The 18,489-nt window shown below is 50.3% G+C and overlaps 2 protein-coding genes across 6 annotated transcripts in view; one reads left to right on the plus strand and one right to left on the minus strand.

Moving 5' to 3' along the window:
• DPCD (deleted in primary ciliary dyskinesia homolog (mouse)) overlaps window positions 1–6,740 on the minus strand; it is a 22,913-nt gene extending 16,173 nt beyond the window's left edge. For both annotated transcript variants that reach the window (XM_017531195.2, XM_017531194.2), the window contains exon 1: window positions 6,627–6,740. In XM_017531195.2, coding sequence (XP_017386684.1) covers window positions 6,627–6,690 — 64 coding nt within the window. In that variant the 5' untranslated portion in view covers window positions 6,691–6,740. The remainder of the gene's footprint in view (window positions 1–6,626) is intronic.
• On the plus strand, window positions 6,732–16,414 carry POLL (DNA polymerase lambda). Of its 4 annotated transcripts, none has more exons than XM_037739511.1 (9): window positions 6,732–6,825; window positions 7,615–7,819; window positions 9,206–9,500; window positions 9,884–10,046; window positions 10,449–10,766; window positions 11,690–11,863; window positions 12,443–12,571; window positions 14,903–15,071; window positions 15,499–16,414. In XM_037739511.1, exons 2-9 carry the CDS (start codon window positions 7,705–7,707, stop codon window positions 15,861–15,863), a joined length of 1,728 nt encoding a protein of 575 aa, XP_037595439.1. In that variant the 5' UTR covers window positions 6,732–6,825; window positions 7,615–7,704; the 3' UTR covers window positions 15,864–16,414. The 4 variants fall into 4 exon arrangements, with proteins under 4 accessions (XP_037595439.1, XP_017386680.1, XP_017386681.1 ...); XM_017531191.2 differs by having other exon boundaries at window positions 7,659–7,819; XM_017531192.2 differs by having other exon boundaries at window positions 7,683–7,819.
• Window positions 16,415–18,489: the final 2,075 nt, after the last annotated feature.

Here is an 18,489-nt window from a genome sequence, read left to right on the forward strand (position 1 = left end):
CCTCCTGGGTTCAAACGATTCTCCTGCCTCAGCCTCCCAAAGTAGCTGGGATTACAGGCCCCTGCCACCACGCCCAGCTAATTTTTTTTGTATTTTTAGTTGAGACAGAGTTTCACCATGTTGACCAAGCTGGTTTTGAACTCCTGACCTCAGGTGATCCATTCACTTTGGCCTCCCGAAGTGCTGGGATTACAGGTGTGAGCCACCATGCCCCACCCCATGATACTTTCCAAAGCATTTGTCTTCCCATGAATGACACTACATTTACCTTTCTCTCTCCACTTCCTAAAACCAAGCCTATGTGTTCAAGACACTGGATTGGGTTTCCTGACAAAGCACTCCCTTCAGCCATGCCAGTGCTCTGCACATCTCCAGGCGATTCCTATCACACAGTGACATGATGTTAAGTCCCCATGTACTTTCTTCATGGCATTTACTTTGGTTATGATTTTATATCTACTTATGTGACTCTTTGATTATCTCCTGTCTTTTCTACTAGATAGGAGGGGTTTTATCCCCATGCGTATGGTTTCCTAAAGACCAAACGTGGCTCCTGGCATATATTAGGAGTTCAACTATATACTGATTGAAAGAATGAATAAACGTTGATGCACTATCCATTGAAAGAATAGAAGAAACTAAGGGGGTCTCCTAGCCCAGTTCCTCTACCCCTGGAGCATTTGCTTAAGAGTGGCTATGTAATTTCCCCTTTCTTTTTATAGACAGGGAAGTAGATATAGGCAGACTCCTCAGTAAACTAGCAGCAGAGCACGAACGTCCAGTAGACAAGTATCCTACATATGCTGGATGAATAAGAGCCCCAGGGTGCCTTTTTCCTGTCCAGTTCACTTCTCTGGGATACGGTTCCCTTGAGCCATTCCTAATCTGTATTCTGGATAAACTCATCCCTAAATTTGTAGGGCTTCTCAGGAGGGCCCTAGGTTATACCACCCTTAATCATTCAGATGGCTCACAGGCACTAGAAAGGGCTCTCCTGTCAGAAGCGGGGTCCAAGGTACTGCCTGGGAGGAGCCGAGGGGGTCTTGCTTGACCATCGTCTCCCCTTGACATCCAGCCTCGAGTCTAGGCAGGATGCCGCATTTACTAAACCCACGTACTTCACATGTTTATCAAATTTAATTCTCCCAATAATCCTATGTGTCTTTATTACCTGTATTTCATAGATAAGGAAAACTAAACTAAGGTTTTTTTTTTTTTTTTTGAGACAGAGTCTCACTCTATTGCCGAGGCTGGAGTGCAATGGTGTGATCTCAGCTCACTGCAATCTTTGTCTCCTGGGCTCAAGTGATCCTTCACCTCAGCCTCTTGAGTAGCTGGGACTACAGTCGCCCACCACCATACCCAGCTAATTAAAAAAAATTTTTTTTTTAGAGACAGGGTGTTACTATGTTACCCAGGCTGATCTCAAACTCCCGAACTCAAGCAATCCTCCCACCTTGGCCTCTCAAAGTGTTGGGATTACAGGTGTGAGGCACCACACCTGGCCCTTAACTTTGTTTAAAGTGGGTTTTCCCAAACAAGTGTTTTTTGTTTTTTAAGAGTGTCTTGCTATGTTTCCTAGGCTGGAGTGCAGTGGCTATTCACAGGCCATGATTTTAGCACACCACAGCCTCAAACTTCTGGGCTCACGCGATCTTCCTGCCTCAGTCTCCCCAGTAGCTGGGATTACAGGTGCCCAACACAAGTGTTTAGTTTTTATAAAATCAACTATATATTTTCTTCGTTTGTGGTTACTGCCTTAGAAGTTGCACTTAGAGCATCCTCCCTTACCCAATGATTATGAGATACTTATCTTCACTTTAATAGTATATTTAGTCTAGAAATATGTTTATATAAATTCTTGAGAATATTAGTATTATATTTTTGTAAAAGAAAAAATATCTTTGAGTGTACACATGGAATAATATAGAAGTTTACATATAAAAATGTAAATTATAGGGGGCCAGGCACAGTGGCTCACACCTGTAATCCTAGCACTTTGGGAGGCCCAAGCAGGTGGATCACGAGGTCAGGAGTTCAAGACCACCCCGGCTAACAGGGTGAAACCCTGTTTCTACTAAAAATACAAAAAATTAGCTGGGCATGGTGGCACGTGCCTATAATCCAAGCTACTCGGGAGGCTGAGGCAGGATAATTGCTTGAACCCAGGTGGAGGTTGCAGTGAGCGGAGATTGTACCACTACACTTCAGCCTAGGGGACAGAGCGAGACTCTGTCTCAAAAAAAAAAAAAAAAATGTAAATTATGGGCTATGCGCAGTGGCTCATGCCTGTAATCCCAGCCCTTTGGGAGGCCGAGGTAGACAGATCACATGAGGTCAGGAGTTTGAGCCCAGCTTGGCTAACATAGTAAAACGCTGTTTCTCCTAAAAATACCAAAAAATTAGCCAGGTGTCATGGCACATGCCTGTAATCCCAGCTACTCGGGAGGCTGATGCCGGAGAATCACTTGAACCCAGGAGGCGGAGGTTGCAGTGAGCCGAGATCGCGCCATTGCACTGCAGCTTGGGCAACAAAAGTGATGGTGGCTCATGCCTGTCATCTCAGCACTTTGGGAGGCTGAGGTGGGTGGATCATCTGAGATCGGGAATTCAAGACCAACCTGGCCAACATGGTGAAAACTTGTCTCTACTAAAAATACAAAAAATATTAGCTGGGCATATGACACATTCCTGTAATTCAAGCTACTTGGGAGACTGAGACAGAAGAATCGCTTGAACCTGGAAGGCAGAGGTTGCGGTGAGCCAAGATCACACCACTGCACACTACAGCCTGGGTGACAGATCGAGACTCTGTTTAAAAAAAAAAAAAAAAAAGTAAATTATGATTATCTGGGTGGTAGTATTAAACTTTATTTTTATTTATCTTTATTTTTCATATTTCCACAATGAACGTAATTTCTTAAAAAAAAAAAAAAAATCTATGTCCAAAACGTGGTCAGTCTTGGTTAAAAAAAAAAAAATTAAAAGTAGGCCAGGTGCAGTGGCTCACACCTGTAATACCAGCACTTTGGGAGGCTGAGGTGGGTGGATCACGAGGTCAAGAGATTGAGACCAGCCTGGCCAATATGGTGAAACCCCATCTCTACTAAAAATATAAAAATTAGCCGGGCGTGGTGGCAGGTGCCTATAATCCCAGCTACTTGGGAGGCTGAGGCAGGAGAAATGCTTGAATGTGGAAGGTGGAGGTTGCAACGAGCCAAGATCATGCCACTGCACTCCATCCTGGGCGACAGAGCAAGACTCCATCTCAAGAAAAAAAAAAAATCAAAAGTAAATTGGATTATCATTATCCAATCCAAGATATCAACAGCCATGATTCTTGGTGGAAGGGAGTAACACCCCCACTCTCCACACCCCTCCTACACACCTGGGCTTAAGTCTGCAAGTTGGACAAGGCATATCTACATATGCAATACTAAATTGTTTTTCGGTTTGCGGTTGGGGGGAACCTAAGAACATCATTTTGTGATGCTACTAACAAAAGAACTTCACAAAATCCAGGCTGATAAAACATTTGTTTAAACACTGCTGTGGCCAGAAATAGTGAAAGCAGGGACTGGAGTGGATATTTGTAGACTCATGTTCAGAGCAGCATTATTCACAATTCCCAAAAGGTGGAAGTAACCCAGATGTCCATCGACGATGAATGAATAAACAGAACGCAGTATAGACATACAATGGGGTATCAGCCTTCAAAAGGCGTGAAATTTTGACACATGCTACAATATCCATACCCCTGTGCCCACCTCTTCCAGGCACAGCCCTTGGTCCTTGCTGCATCTCCCTTAAAAACACAGGGAACTTTACAAAGGATATCACAGCTGGAAAGGACCCCAGACATAACAATGGTAGCCCATCCACTTCATTTTAGAGATGAGGAAAATGAGGTCCAAACAAGTAAAGGGCTGCCTGGAGAGCCCATGGTGAATTAATGGCACGGTTGGAAGCATCCAACTGTGGCAACACGGATGAACCTGAAGCATTATGCTAAGTGAAATACGCCAGTTACAGAAGGACAAATATTGTATGATTCCACTTAGATGAGGTTCCTAGAGTAGTCAAATTCATAGAGACAGAAAGTAGAATGGTGGTTGCCAGGGGATGGGGGAGGAGGGAATGAGGACTTGGCATTTGATGGGTACCGAGTTTCACTTGAGCTAGGTGTAGTGGCACATGCTTATGGTCCCAGCTATTCAATAGGCGGAGGTGGGAGAATTACATGAGCCTAGGAGTTCAAGCTAAGATCGCACCAGTGTACCCCAGCCTGGGTGACAGAGTAAGTCCCTATCTCCAAAAAACAAAACACAGAACTTCAGTTGAGAAAGGTTAAGAAGTTCTGGAGCTGGATGGTGGTGACAGTTGTACAACAATGTGAATGTACTTAATGCCACAGAACTGTACACTTAAAAATTAAATGCTAAGTTCTGTTATGTATTTGTTACCACAATAAAAACAAAACCTACTGTCCTATGAAAAAATGTCCTAAATCTTTAGCAAGGTATAAGATATCTATCACAATATGTCCCAATCTATCTGTAATCTCTCTTCATTTCCTACAACTTCCCCTCATTGCTGCTTAAGAAAAGGGAGCTTTTTATTCTCCCTTCTATCCTGGCACCTAGAATAGTACCTGACATAGTTATAGGTGGTTTGTTCTGACTGAGTTACTGCTTTAACATCACTAAACGTTTTGTTATTCCTCTAGTAATCATCCATGTACCTTCACACCTTCACATATGGGCCTTTATACGTGAGTCATTCTTCCTTGAATAGCTATCCTCTTCTTCACTCAGCAAACACCTATTAATTCTTTTTTTTTTTTTCCTTCTGTGTTTTGAGACAGGGTCTCTCTCTGTCGCCCAAGCTGGAGTGCAGTGGCATGATCTTGGCTCACTGCTGCATCTACCTCCCCAACTCAAGCGATCCTCTGGCCTTAGCCACCACAAGTAGCTGGAACTACAGGCATGTGCCATGACACCCACCTAATTTTTATTTTTTGTTTGAGACAGAGTCTCACTCACTCTGTTACCCAGGCTGGAATGCAGTGGTGTGATCTCAGCTCACTGCAACCTCCGTCTCCTGGGTTCAAGTGATTCTCCTGCTTTAGCCTCTGGAGTAGCTGGAATTACCGGTACACACCACCACGCCTGGCTAATTTTTTTATTTTTAGTAGAGACAGGGTTTCACTTTGTTGGCCAGGCTGGTCCCAAACTCCTGGCCTCAAGTGATCCACCAACCTTGGCCTCCCAAAGTGCTGGGATTGCAGGCATGAGCCACTACCCCCAGCCATAATTTTTGTATTTTTTGTAGAGACAAAGTTTAGCCATGTTGCTCAGGCTGGTCTTGAACTCCTGAGCTCAAATGATCCGACCACCTTGGCCCCCCAGAGTGTTGGAATTATGGGCGTGAGCCACTGTGCCTGGCCTTATTAATTGTTTAGGACCCAGAAATATCATCACTTCTGTTGGGTCTTTCTCCAAAGAGGTGTCATTTACACCTTCATTATTTCCTACCATTTTATACAAGATTACAACCTCTATTTAGCACATCTTATTATTTGCATACATGTTTTTCCCAACCACTCTAAGTCCTGGGACAACATATCTTTTTCTTTCGGTTCAAGTTTAGAGCTTGGCACATAGTAAAAGCCTCCTTAAATGCTGCAAGAAAAAGCAAGTGATTTTAATTTCCACAAACTTCAGGCTGCCTTGACTGGCCTCTACCTGTGAATGTGAGTCACCTGCTGTTATCTTCAAAACCTCAGGAACTTCAGACCCAATTCATCCTGGCTCCCCAGTGGGTTCAGAAAGGACCCAAGTGCACAGGGGGCCGACATCGGCCAATCCTAGGGTGGGAAAAAGTTAGGTATCCATGCCCCTGTGCCCACCTCTTCCAGGCACAGCCCTTGGTCCTTGCTCTAGCTCTCCTAAAGACACAGAAAACATTAAGAGGTTCAGTTTAGGCCGGACGTGGTGGCTCACGCCTGTAATCCAAGCACTTTGGAGGCGAAGGCGGGCGGATCACCCGAGGTCGGGAGTTCAAGACCAGCCTGACCAACATGGTGAAACCCCGTCTTTAAAAAAAAAAAAAAAAGTTCACTTTACAAAAATATTACAGCTGGAAAGGGCCTCAGTGGTAGCCCATCCACTTCATTTTACAGACGAGGAAAGTGAGGTCTAAACAAATAAAAGGGCCGACTGGAGAGCCCGTGGTGAATTAATGGCAGAGTCGGAACTACAGCCCAGGCCTCCCTCCTTTCTAAAGTCTAAAACATTCTTGGAGTTCAGTTTCCTGTTCTGTAAAACGGGGTGAAAAATTAGCCTCTCAGGACAGTGGTGAGGAGCAAATGAGATAATTAATGTGAAATTATTATATTTGCAACAAACTCAAAGCAGAGCGAGCTGATGTAGAGGAATCTAGTCGGTGTCCGGAGACCTGTGTTCCAGTCACGTCATCTCTGAGCCTCAGTCTCCTCATCTACAAATGCAGGGACCTGGCCCGGCTGACCGCCGAGACCCTTTCAGCTCTGCCGACCTTGAGGCTTTTCCTGTGGGGCGGACCCTGGGGGAAAAAAACGAGGGAGCTCGCGGGGGCCCTCGAGTTACCATCCTGCAGCAGCGCAGTCTTCTCGGCCGTCCGCAGACTCTCCAGCCATCCCGTCACCGCCATCTTTCCTCTGCCAAGCAGCGCGCCCGGCCGCTGCCATGGCAACCGTTCCACTGAGGGTCACTTCCGGCTGACTCGGAAGCTATTCTGGCCATTTGCCCTCCTTTCCCACTTCGTCCGCTCTCATTGGCTCTCCTGGTAAGTGGCTTATTCCTGCCCACCCGCGGGTGATCAGCTTGGCCAGTTGTCGAACCCACCCGGGGACCGACTTCGGGGGTTGGAGAGGGACTCTTGGGGCCGGGGTCGGGCGCTCCAGCTTTCCTCTAGCCCGAAGCTGGGATTCCCCGGCCTGCACCAGCTGCGTACACGGCGGGTACAGCACACCTGCCCGGGCCTTCTCCACCCCCAGCTGCGAGACCGAGACTCTTCCAATCCCGGAGAGTGCCCCACAGCTGCTGCGGCCGTGCCCCATCTCCCCGCAGCTGTGGGGCTGAGCACTCCCGTGCCGAGTGGCTGAAACCAGGGCAGGTGCAGGGCGTTCCCACTCATCCCCCGAAAGTCCCCCTCCTTAGGTTTTCCTCTGCAACTCTGTGTTGAAGGTAGAGAAAGATTATGTGGGGTTTATGGTGCAGGTTCTCCCCAGTCTCCGCTCCACTCCCTAAAGCTCGATTCCCTAACCCAGTATCCCATTTTGGTAAAGCCCTTCAGAAGGGGGCTGCAGCAGTAGGGCTGTGCTGAATTCTTAGAGCAACCCCACTGAGGAATGATGTTGTTTCCTGCTCCTCAAAAGTACGCCCAATGGTCCCAGTCTTCTCCTCATTTCCCCTAATACTCCGAAAGACTTAACACTTTGAAAGGCTGGGGAGTGTGAAGCTAGGCTACACCAGTGAAGTTTAACGCGGTTTGAGGAGGCCCCCCACAACCACTGTCTCCCCGAAGTGGGCTGCTATCCCCAAGGCCTGGTCAGGAAACACCCTACCTCCATAGGCAAATAGGTTGGAGAGCCTAAATTCTGAATTTCCACCTGACAGCTGCCCTGGCCAACCCTCTAATAGACTGGGATCCAGCCATACTTCAATGGATCCCAGGGGTATCTTGAAGGCATTTCCCAAGCGGAAGAAAAATCATGCCGATGCATCATCAAAAGTACTTGCAAAGATTCCCAGGAGGGAAGAGGGAGAAGCAGCAGAAGGTGAGCTCACCCACCCTCAGAACCCTCCTTCCCTTGAACCCTCAGCCTTCATGCGCTTCAGCCCTACATTGTTCATGTCCAGAATCAGATATTGGAGCTGACTTTGCCTGTCCAGGGCTTGCAGGGCTGTTTGTACCTGCTTTGTACTAAGCTTGGTCCTGGATCTGGGACAGGCCATTTGCTGTGTTATCTTCTTTTCTACCCAGAGACCTCTATTAATCAGAAAAGACTCCCTGGACCCTCAGGGAATGACCAGTAGAATTTTTGTCCTGGGGGACTGGGCAGAAATCCCCTCCATTACCCAGGTTTGTTGTTAGCTGTTTTGCAGCCAAATTGACAAATAAATGCAGAGGCTTTGGGGACAGGATTGTCAGGTCTGGCAGACTGTAAGGGCAAGAAACACATGTAATGGCAAGAAATATGTGCTTTGTTGAAAGAATAAATAATAAGGGATTCAAAGTAAGGAGGGAGGCGGGGTGTGGTGGTTCATGCATGTAATCCCAGCACTTTGGGAGGCTGAGGCAGGCAGATCACCTGATGAACCCAGGAGTGTGAGACCAGCCTGGGCAACATGGCAAAATCCCATCTCTACTAAAAATACAAAAAATTAGCCAGGCATGGTGGCACACACCTGTAGTCCCAGTTACTTGGGAGGCTAAGGCACGAGAATTGCTTGAACCCGGGAGATGGAGGTTGCAGTGACCTGAGATCATGCTACTGCACTCCTGCCTGGGCGACAGAGTGAGCCTGTCTCAAAAAAACAAACAAACAAAAAAAAACAAACAAAACAAAGTAAGAAGGGAGGAGGCATTAATTCAACAGATATTTACAGGTTACTTACAATGTGCCAGACACTTCTAGGTTGCACCAGGAAACAGGATGTATCCTTGTCCCGGGCGGGCAAGGTGGCTCACGCCTGTAATCCTAATACTTTGAGAGATTGAGGCGGGCAGATCATGAGGTCAAGAGATGGAGACCATCCTGGCCAACATGATGAAACCCCGTCTCTACTAAAAATACAAAAATTAGCTAGGCATGGTGGCGCTTGCCTGTAATCTCAGCTACTCGGGAGGCTGAGGCAGGAGAATCAGTTGAACCCAGGAGGTGGAGGTTGCAGTGAGCTGAGATCATGCCATTGCACTCCAGCCTGGGCAACAGAGCCAGACTCCATCTCAAAAAAAAAAAATTATTGTCCGTTACATTCGAGTGCTGGCCTGTGAGAAAATTTGCTATATGTAGAAGGGAAACTGGATGGAAGGGAAATGCTTATTTTCAGGGTAGCGGACTGTAAACACTTCATTCAGATCATGTTAGAAGTTATGTTGTAGCCAGGGGGTGGCAGATAAAAATGTTATGACAGTAGTCATCTGGATGTGCCTTCCACAGAGTGGCTGAGCTCCCTTCGGGCCCATGTCGTACGCCCTGGCATTGGACGAGCCCGGGCAGAACTCTTTGAGAAGCAGATTGTCCAGCATGGTGGCCAGCTATGCCCTGCCCAGGCCCCAGGTGTCACTCACATTGTGGTGGATGATGGCATGGACTACGAGCGGGCCCTCCGCCTTCTCGGATTACCCCAGCTGCCCGAGGATGCTCAGCTGGTGAAGTCAGCCTGGCTGAGCTTGTGCCTTCAGGAGAGGAGGCTCGTGGATGTAGCTGGATTCAGCATCTTCATCCCTAGTAGGTGGGTTGATCCCAGTCTTTTTAAAAAATGTTTTCTAGTAGCATCTTGAGCTCTCTTCTTAAATTATTAAAAATAACTACCATTAATTTAAAAATTAGCCAGGCATGGTAGTGTGTGCCTGTAGTCCCAGGTACAAGAGGCTAGGGTGGGAGGATTGATTGAGCCCGGGAGGTTGGAGCTACACTGAGCCTTGATTGCAACACCCTACTCCACCCTGGGTGACAGAGCAAGACCCTGTCTCAAAATAAATCCCGAACACCTCAAAAAACTCATTGTTTTAATTGGACACATGGGGAAACCAAGTATTTTGGAGTACAGAAGGACTGGGGACAGATAAAGGGTGAGACCTTTGGTGTCTTAACCACCTATCACTATCCCCATAGGTACTTGGACCAGCCACAGCCAAGCAAGACAGAGCAGGATTCTTCTATTCCTTCTGGCACCCATGAGGCCCTGCTTCAGACAGCGCTTTTTCCTCCTTCTTCTCCCACCAGACCTGTGTCTTCTCCCCAAAAGACAAAAGAGGCACCAAACACCCAAGCCCAGGTCAGAAGCCTCCCATCCCTCAGAGCTCCCTTCCCCTAGGAAACAGATCACAGAAATGGGGAGGGCCTGATGGCTGTTCAGAAAGTCACAGGCCCCTGAGAAAGGAGCGCTATTGTGAAGCCACTTAGCTCTTCCTAACACTCATCACTGACGCATTCATCTAGGCCACATCTACCACACACCACTGGGGATCCTAAGGCTAGGTACTGGGGGGGGAGCTTAAGGCAATGTGGCCCCACACTCAAGGAGATCCAAGTCTGATGCAGAAGGCCCGCCCCATTCTTAGGTCTGACTAGAAGACCCTCCCCCTGACAAAGAAGATGACCCCATGACCCCCATCTTCAAGGATCCCTTCTCCTGGAGAATAAGAATTTATTGTTTCCTTTCCTTTTCTACCCCAAGCCCATCTCTGACGATGAAACCAGTGATGGGGAAGAAACCCAGGTTAGCACAGCTGATCTGGAAGCCCTCATCAGTGGCCACTACCCCACCTCCATTGAGGGAGACTGTGAGCCTCGCCTAGCCCCTGAGGTCCTGGATAAGTGGGTCTGTGCACAGCCCTCAAGCCAGAAGGTGACCAACCACAACCTCCATATCACAGAGAAGCTGGAAGTTCTGGCCAAAGCCTACAGTGTCCAGGGGGACAAGTGGAGGGCCTTGGGCTATGCCAAGGCCATCAATGCCCTCAAGAGCTTCCACAAGCCTGTCACCTCGTACCAGGTAGCCAGGGGCTAGGGTGGGAAGAGGGGCCTTTTCTTTACTAGCCAGGGGTTAGTGAAGGCGCTGCCAGTCACCAGTGGGGTTCTGGTACAATGGTGAAGATTTTATGGTGTCTAGGACTTGCACTTCCTTTTTTTTCTAAAAGGAAAATTGATGAAAGCAGATTGGCAAAATCTTGATAGTTGTTGAAGCTGGGAGATGGGTACTTGGGGGTTTGTTATACTGATCCTTCTACTTTTGAATTTTTTAACATAATTAAAAGTTTTCTTATTTTTCATTTTGTTTATTTATTTATTTAGTAGAGATGGGGTTTCGCCATGTTATCCAGGCTGGTCTCAAGCACCTGGGCTCCAGAGATCCACCTTCCTTAGCCCTGCAAAGTGCTGGGATTACAGACGTGAACCACTGTGCCCAGCCTAAAAGGTTTTTAAAAAGAAGTTTAGATTCTTAAGCCTAACAGACTAGGGTTTGAATTCTGGTTCCTGTCACTCACTAACTGTGTGACTCTAGTCAAGTTACTTAAACTCTCAGAGCATCAGTTTTCTTATTAGTAAAAAGGGGCTACTATTCAATGAAATGGAACCTGTACCACAGGACCTGACATACAGTAAGCTCTCAGTAAATGTTAGCTCTTGCTGTTGGAATGATGATGATGATGGTGGTAGTGGTGGTGGTGGTGACTAATATCATCATTATTTTCTACTTCTTACTGCTGATCTCCAAAAGACAAATTATCCAGCCCTCATTCTATCCAAAATTCTCATCTTTATCTACAACCCAAGCTTTACACAGCCACACAGTTGCCAAGCAGCCAGGCTGGCTTTCCCCCCAGCATCTGCTAGAGGAGTCAGCTTCCTTTCCACTGGCTCTACCTCCTCCATCTCCTCACTCTTCTTTCTTGCCTCTGCTTCCTCCTCCTCTAGGAGGCCTGCAGTATCCCTGGAATTGGGAAGCGGATGGCTGAGAAAATCGTAGAGATCCTGGAGAGTGGGCATCTGCGGAAGCTGGACCATATCAGTGAGAGCGTGCCTGTCTTGGAGCTCTTCTCCAATATCTGGGGAGCTGGAAGCAAGACTGCCCAGATGTGGTACCAACAGGTCACATGCTAGCCCAGCCACTACTTCAGTTTTGCTGTGTCTCGGAGTTCTCTACCCTTTTCTCTGATGGGAATGCACCCACAGTATAGGGAGACCATTTTTTCGAGGGAACCAGGACTCATACAGACCCCTTAGCTCCCAGAGCAGCCTTGTTGCTTGGTATCCTTAAGAAAGAGTAGGCAGAGACAAGAAGTATGTTTCTCTGTCTCCCGAGTCCAGCAAGGGCCTTCCTAAGGAGGCCAGGCCTTGACACTGCATGTCTAGAGCAGTGGTTCCCAATCCTGGCTCTACTCACAATCACCAGGGGAGCTTGATAACGATGAAGATGCCCAGGCCCATCCTCAGACTGATGGAATCGTGAACTGTATTTTAGGATAGTGGCAAGGCTGGATTACGGCATGTTTTCCATACCCCCTGCCTTTCCCAAGTCCTGCTGAGTACAGACCCAACCACCCCTAGGACAGTCCTGCCCCTAGCCTTCCCTAGAGTCTGGGGCAATAGAAGCCTCGTGTGTGCTCACTCATACCTCTTCATTGGTCTTGGAGCCTCACATCTTCCCATCTGGCTGCTTTTTTCCAGGGCTTCCGAAGTCTGGAAGAAATCCGCAGCCAGGCCTCCCTGACGACCCAGCAGGCCATTGGCCTGAAGCATTACAATGACTTCCTGGAACGCATGCCCAGAGAGGAGGCTACAGAGATCGAGCAGACAGTAAGCAGGTGTCCCAGAGCAGTGAGGACAGCCAGGGCCTGCTGTAAGGTCTTGGGTCAAAGCCAAGAACCCCTGACTGCTCAGCTGGGGAGCACAGCAGGCAGAGAAAACTGGGTCACCAGAGATTGAGGAGAGAGCAAGTTGAAACTGAAGCTCCAGGCCCAGAGGCCGGGGTGGGTGGCTTTGGGAGGAAAGAGCTGTAACATCAGGTCCCCGGATTCTAGTTCTCGGTAGTCAGACCTATTAGGATTGGATTTGATTCTTGTCTGGTTCGTGTTAGGATTGGGTTAATGTTGGGGTTAGATTACAGGCAAATTATATCTGTATTTCTTGAGGCTAGGGTAGATCAGAACAGAGGTTTTTAATGTTTTTTTAATTTATTTTTATTTCACCAGCTTCTTGAGAACCTGATGAAAACTGTGGGCTGTTTTCTCCCCAGAATGCACAAATGTGCAAAGGTTTTTGTTTTTTCCGGATGTATGGACCACCCGAGGCCGGCTCAGGATTTGGGGCAGAGTTGGTGTAGGAGCACAGTGCCAGTAGGATTTGGTTTGTGGCTGGAAGAAAGCTCCATCAAGATCGAGTTAAGACCAGGCGCCGTGGCTCGCGCCTTTAATCCCAGCACTTTGGGAGAGGCCAGGGCGGGTGGATCATGAGCTCAGGAGTTCGAGACCAGCCTGGCCAACATGGTGAAACCCTGTCTCTATAAAACATACAAAAATTTCCAGCCTGGCCAACATGGCAAAACCTCATCTCTACTGAAAATACAAAAAGTTAGCCAGGTGCTGTGGCTCATGCCTATAATCCCAGTTACTTGGGAGGCTGAGGTGGGAGATTTGCTTGAACCTGGGAGGCAGAGGTTGCAGTGTGCCAAGATCGTGCCACTACACTCTAGCCTGGGCAACAGGGTTCTCAGAGCTCCCTACCCTGTTCTCTAACTCTGTCTCAAAAAAAAAAAAAAAAAAGATTGAGTTAAAGTTAGGCTTTCATTAGGCATAGGATTTTCTTAATGCTGGTTGCTTTTAAGTTTTGTAGTTGTCCAAGACATAAGGTTTGATTTAGAGTTGGGTTAGTGATTAGGTTCATCTGAAACCTAGATGAGAGACAGACTAGACTGCATTTAGGGCTCGGCGTGTCATTGTTCAGTGGGCATTAGGATTAGGAGCTGCTTGTGAGAGGCAAGTTTGCTCACTTTTGCTGGGGATTCTGATAGAGTGGGATCCCATGGGGACTGGCCCAGTTTGGTTGAAATCAGCCTCCAGCTCCATTCCAGGCCACAGGGCTGTGAGGCCGGTGTGAGATGGATGGACAGGCCTCTTTGTCTGCCCATCACCAGGCCTTGGTGCTAGTGATGACACCGTCACTCAGCCATGGTGTCCGGGCATGGAGAATGCTGCAGTCAGTCCCCAGCCTGTTGGAACAAAAGAGGCTTCCCACCTGGCCTCCCGTGCCCCCATGTCAGGGCTCCAGCCATAGGAGTTTTGATGGGATTACTCACGTGGACCTCCTCCTTCCATTCTCTTGGGAGGCTCAAGAAGGGAGTAAGGGGATTAGCAGAGCCCTCCTGTCAGGAGACTTGAGGTATCAGGCCCCAGAATTCTCAGTGTCCTGGGGTGGAGGCGGGAGGTCATCTGCATATGAAAGAACTTCAGTGTCTCAGGGGTGGAGGCTAAGGGGTTTGTTTTTCCTCTGAGAGGGGCAATCCGTCAGCTGACAGTTGCTGTCTCAGCTCCCTCCCCACCAAGAAAGGATGTGGTGTGGGTTCAGAATTGCCCCTTCTTTGCTTTCTTTCCTCTGCTTTCCCACAGGTGCAGCTGGATTTCTGTGCTCCGCTTTCTCCCAGGCCTGGGCCTGGGCCATGGTGCCAGCCACCTGCTCAGGCCTCAAGCCCCAGCTCACACATTCCACCTCTAGCTCCAAATCAGTAGATATGTGGGGCTGCCTAGACCTGGCTGAGGGCCTTCAGCACCTGGCCCCTTGTCCTAAGTGGAGTTTCACAGACATGGGCACATGGGCTGGGGCAGAGAGAACCTCTGTTTTCCTACCCTTGAAGAGCTCCACAGGGCAAGCTCAGTGCCCACTCTCAGAAGCAGAGTTGGCACCTTCTGCCATCTCTCCTCAGGCTTGCCTCCTGCACAGTGAGCTGCTTCTCTTCTGTCCTAGCGAAGGGAAAGAACAGCAGCTCCTCAGGGTCGATTATCCAGGGCCAGCAGCAGGCGTCTGGGAATGGGCATAAGCTGAGGGTGTGGGCCCGAGTCAGGGAAGGCCCTTGTGCTGCGGTAGGAGAGGAGCTCCCCACAGCCGCTTACCTGTCATTGCTCTCTTTCCCAGGTCCAGAAAGCAGCCCAGGCCTTTAACCCCAGGCTACTCTGTGTGGCATGTGGCTCATACCGACGGGGAAAGGTGACCTGTGGTGATGTTGATGTGCTCATCACTCACCCAGATGGCCGGTCCCACCAGGGTATCTTCAGTCGCCTCCTTGACAGCCTTCGGCAGCAAGGTATTAGCTCCATCCTTGGGTGAGCAGGTTGATGGAGGGCAGCACAGGGCTGGGGGCCCCTGAGAGGGTGAACCTCAGAGTTCCACTCCTGAGGCAGGAAGCAGGGGAGCAGTGCCCTGCCAGCATCCCACCTCTCTGTCGGGGCTGGGATCCTCTCAAGGGAGGGATGAAGCAGCCCTGCCACACCTATGTGGAGGTGCTCAGTGAACCCTAAAGGCCAAGGATCTCATCTGATCTCTCCATGACACTACAGGGGAGATGGGAATTACTATCCATGTTTTATAGAAAAGGAGAAGGGCCCAGAGAGGGTAGTGACCCCAGCTAATGCCTGGGCAAGCCCCAGCTTAGAGATCAGGAGAGACCTGGGAGGCTGGGATAGCCCAGGCCTGGCTCCCAGCCCTCCCAGTAGTCCCCTCTGTTGGGCCAGGGTTCCTCACAGACGACTTGGTGAGCCAAGAGGAGAATGGTCAGCAACAGAAGTACTTGGGGGTGTGCCGGCTCCCCGGGCCAGGGCGGCGGCACCGGCGCCTGGACATCATTGTGGTACCCTACAGTGAGTTTGCCTGTGCCCTGCTGTACTTCACCGGCTCTGCACACTTCAACCGCTCCATGCGGGCCCTGGCCAAAACCAAGGGCATGAGTCTGTCAGAACATGCCCTCAGCACTGCTGTGGTCCGGAACCCCCAAGGCTGCAAGGTAGGGCCTGGCCGAGTGCTGCCTACTCCCACTGAGAAGGATGTCTTCAGGCTCTTAGGCCTCCCCTACCGAGAACCTGCCGAGCGGGACTGGTGACCCCTCGCTGGGGGTGCTGAGGAGAGCCGGGTTGGACTGGCTGCCCCTCCTGGCCACCAGTACTCCCTCCAGCCTCACCTGGCCGAACCTCGCTGCTCCAAACACCAGCTTCCTCAGGGAGCTGGGCCCAGGGCTCTGGGCCTGAAGGCGAGAGCCAGCCTGGCTCCCAGGGTCTGCCTCGCCCTCTCCCAGGCAGGAGCTAGCTGCTGTCCCTTGTACCTCTCCACTGCCCTCAAAGAATTTTGCAAGTGGCCCCTTGTCCCATTTTAAGCTGGAGCTGGTGGCTGGTTTGAAGCCCCAGGTATCCCCCTTCCCTGCTATGGAAAGGCCGAGCTGCTGGGTGGGGCCAGAAGCTGCAGGGGAGGGAAGTGGCCTTGCTGTCGGCACTATCCAGGACCCTCTACAGTAGGACAGCTATTCCACACGTGTTCCCTCTACTCACCCCGCTTTCTGGGCAGTGCAGCTGGTGGTACTGGAAAGGGGGTGCCCCAGGCTCAGTGGGGACAGTGTTGGAAGGCCCAGAGGCCCAGTAAAGTGCATTTAACATTGAACCTGCCTGATGTCTATGAGCTGCTGCAGCCTCTGCCTGCCTTCTTCCACCCAGGCAGGGACAGGATGAGAAATGAAAGGAAGCGCCCAGAAAAGCTGTTTTAACTGCCCTCCAGACAGGCCTGGCCTGAGTCAGCTCCTAAACTCACAGCAAAAACAGCAGTGCTGTGACCAGGGAGAACTGCAGAGTCAGGCACCAGGAGTGCCTATCTAGCCATCAGCATCTTCTGCAGGCCCTGCCTTAGACCAGGCTGTCAGGGGACGTGAGCAAAAGTGACAAGACTCAGGAAACCATTAGGAATAACTAAATGGTGACTTGTGTACACAGACAGGGAAGGCTTCCCGAAGGAGGGAGAGGCAGGCTGGCAGGGAAATTGTCTCAGAGGAGTCAGCAGGCTCTGTTGGGGGACAATGAAGGGCCACTTTTAGAGGGGACACTTGTGCTGGGAGTCAGGAGCAGGTTGGGCTGTTGGAGGGCTGGAAGCTGAGCTACAGAGCTTGGTTTAATAGAGCAGACAGGAGCAGGTCCCGCTGGGGAGTACAGGATGGCTTCCTGAGGCTGGGCCTCACAAGGCAGGGAGACTTGGTGGGGAAGTGGGGGCATGGAAGGAGCTTCAGGCAGCCCAGTTATGAGGAGGAGTGGGCACAGAGTCAGAAGGAGGCTGTATTGGAGGAGGAGTGAGGAGCCTGGAGAGGCCCCGTGCCAGCAGTTAGGAGGTGATGCGTGAGGGCAGCTTCGGCTCCAGTGGGGGATCCCACCTTGAGTATGCTGGGTGGGCTACATCTCTGTTAGTAACTTGCAGAGTCCCGGAGCCAGGCTTTGTCCACCTGGTCTCAGTCATGGGATCCTAGCAGCCTGGGAGTAGGCCCCCCAACTCAAGCTCAGACCCCTGAAGTCTAAGTCAGGGGACCTTCCCAGCACCAGTCATGTAGGGAAAGGAATCAGAAGCCCACAGGACTTGGAGGGCCGTTTTGCAGCTCAGCACCAGCCCACGAGATGGCCAGTCCAAAGCCCAGAAGCCTTCTGAAGGGTGAGCCTCTCCCCCGAGAGCATCTACTCCTGGGGACACATGGCTGCCAAGAGCAACATGTGGGAGCCACATGGCTACTGCAGACTCCTGTCCTGGGTAGACAGGAGAGGGGCTGGGGAAAGCCCTGTGCCCACAGGTGTAAAGGCTGCATTTGGTCCCTCTCTGGACTGGTCCCAGTGCCTACTGCTGTCCTCAGCAAGAGCTGGAGTCAGCAGAAATCGAAAGATTGGGGTGTCTGGGTCCAAAGTTGCTTCTCTCCTTTTGCCCCAGCCTGCTCTAGCCCAAGAAACAGGACCTCCAGTGCCAGGGGCAGAGGGAACCAACGTGCAGCAGGCTGTTGTGTAGCTCGCCCAGGCTCTCTTCCTACGCACAGGTCCCAGCACTGCAGGGAGGAATACTGCTTACTTCTTTGTCTGAAATCAGAATCAGACCTCCATTCTGGACACCCCTTCCATCTGCCTTAACCCTTTCCCTGGAAGACTAAGAATTCAGAGACTGCCTTGAAACCATGCAGACTCCTGGTCCCACCTCCTGGCCAGGGCAACAGAAAGTCATAGGATAATGGGGAGCATGCCTCACCTCCAGTGACCCATCCTGGGTATCCCTTTGGCTGACACAGAAGCCCAGAAGCCACTGAGGCAGAGTAGCCGATGGAGGGATTTCTGAGTCTTGAGAAAGGCTGTCCAGTTTGAGGGTGAAATGAGGTTCTCTGAGTCCAAGTAAGAAAGGAATATGAGTATTGGGGGGTTCCCAGGCACTTTTGCGCTGAACCTGGTTCTTAGGCAGGCTTTCAGCCCAGTCCCCCATCCTGCCATACAAGGAGACTCCTTTTCAGGGCCCTGGTGGGAACTGGGGTCCTGTCCAGCAGCTGAGCACCCACACACCTACCACGCAGTCACCACCTGGCCTGGAGTAGGTGGAGAGGGACCCCACAAGCCTGCTCCCTGCTCCACCCCAGTTCCTTGTCACCCTGGTCCTTGAGCCAGGGTTGTCCTTGGACAGGCCATATGTGTGGCAGGCAGAATAATGGTCCCCTGAAGATGTCT

The sequence above is a fragment of the Cebus imitator genome, unplaced genomic scaffold, assembly GCF_001604975.1.
Source record: "Cebus imitator isolate Cc_AM_T3 unplaced genomic scaffold, Cebus_imitator-1.0 Scaffold71, whole genome shotgun sequence".
NCBI lineage: Eukaryota > Metazoa > Chordata > Mammalia > Primates > Cebidae > Cebus > Cebus imitator.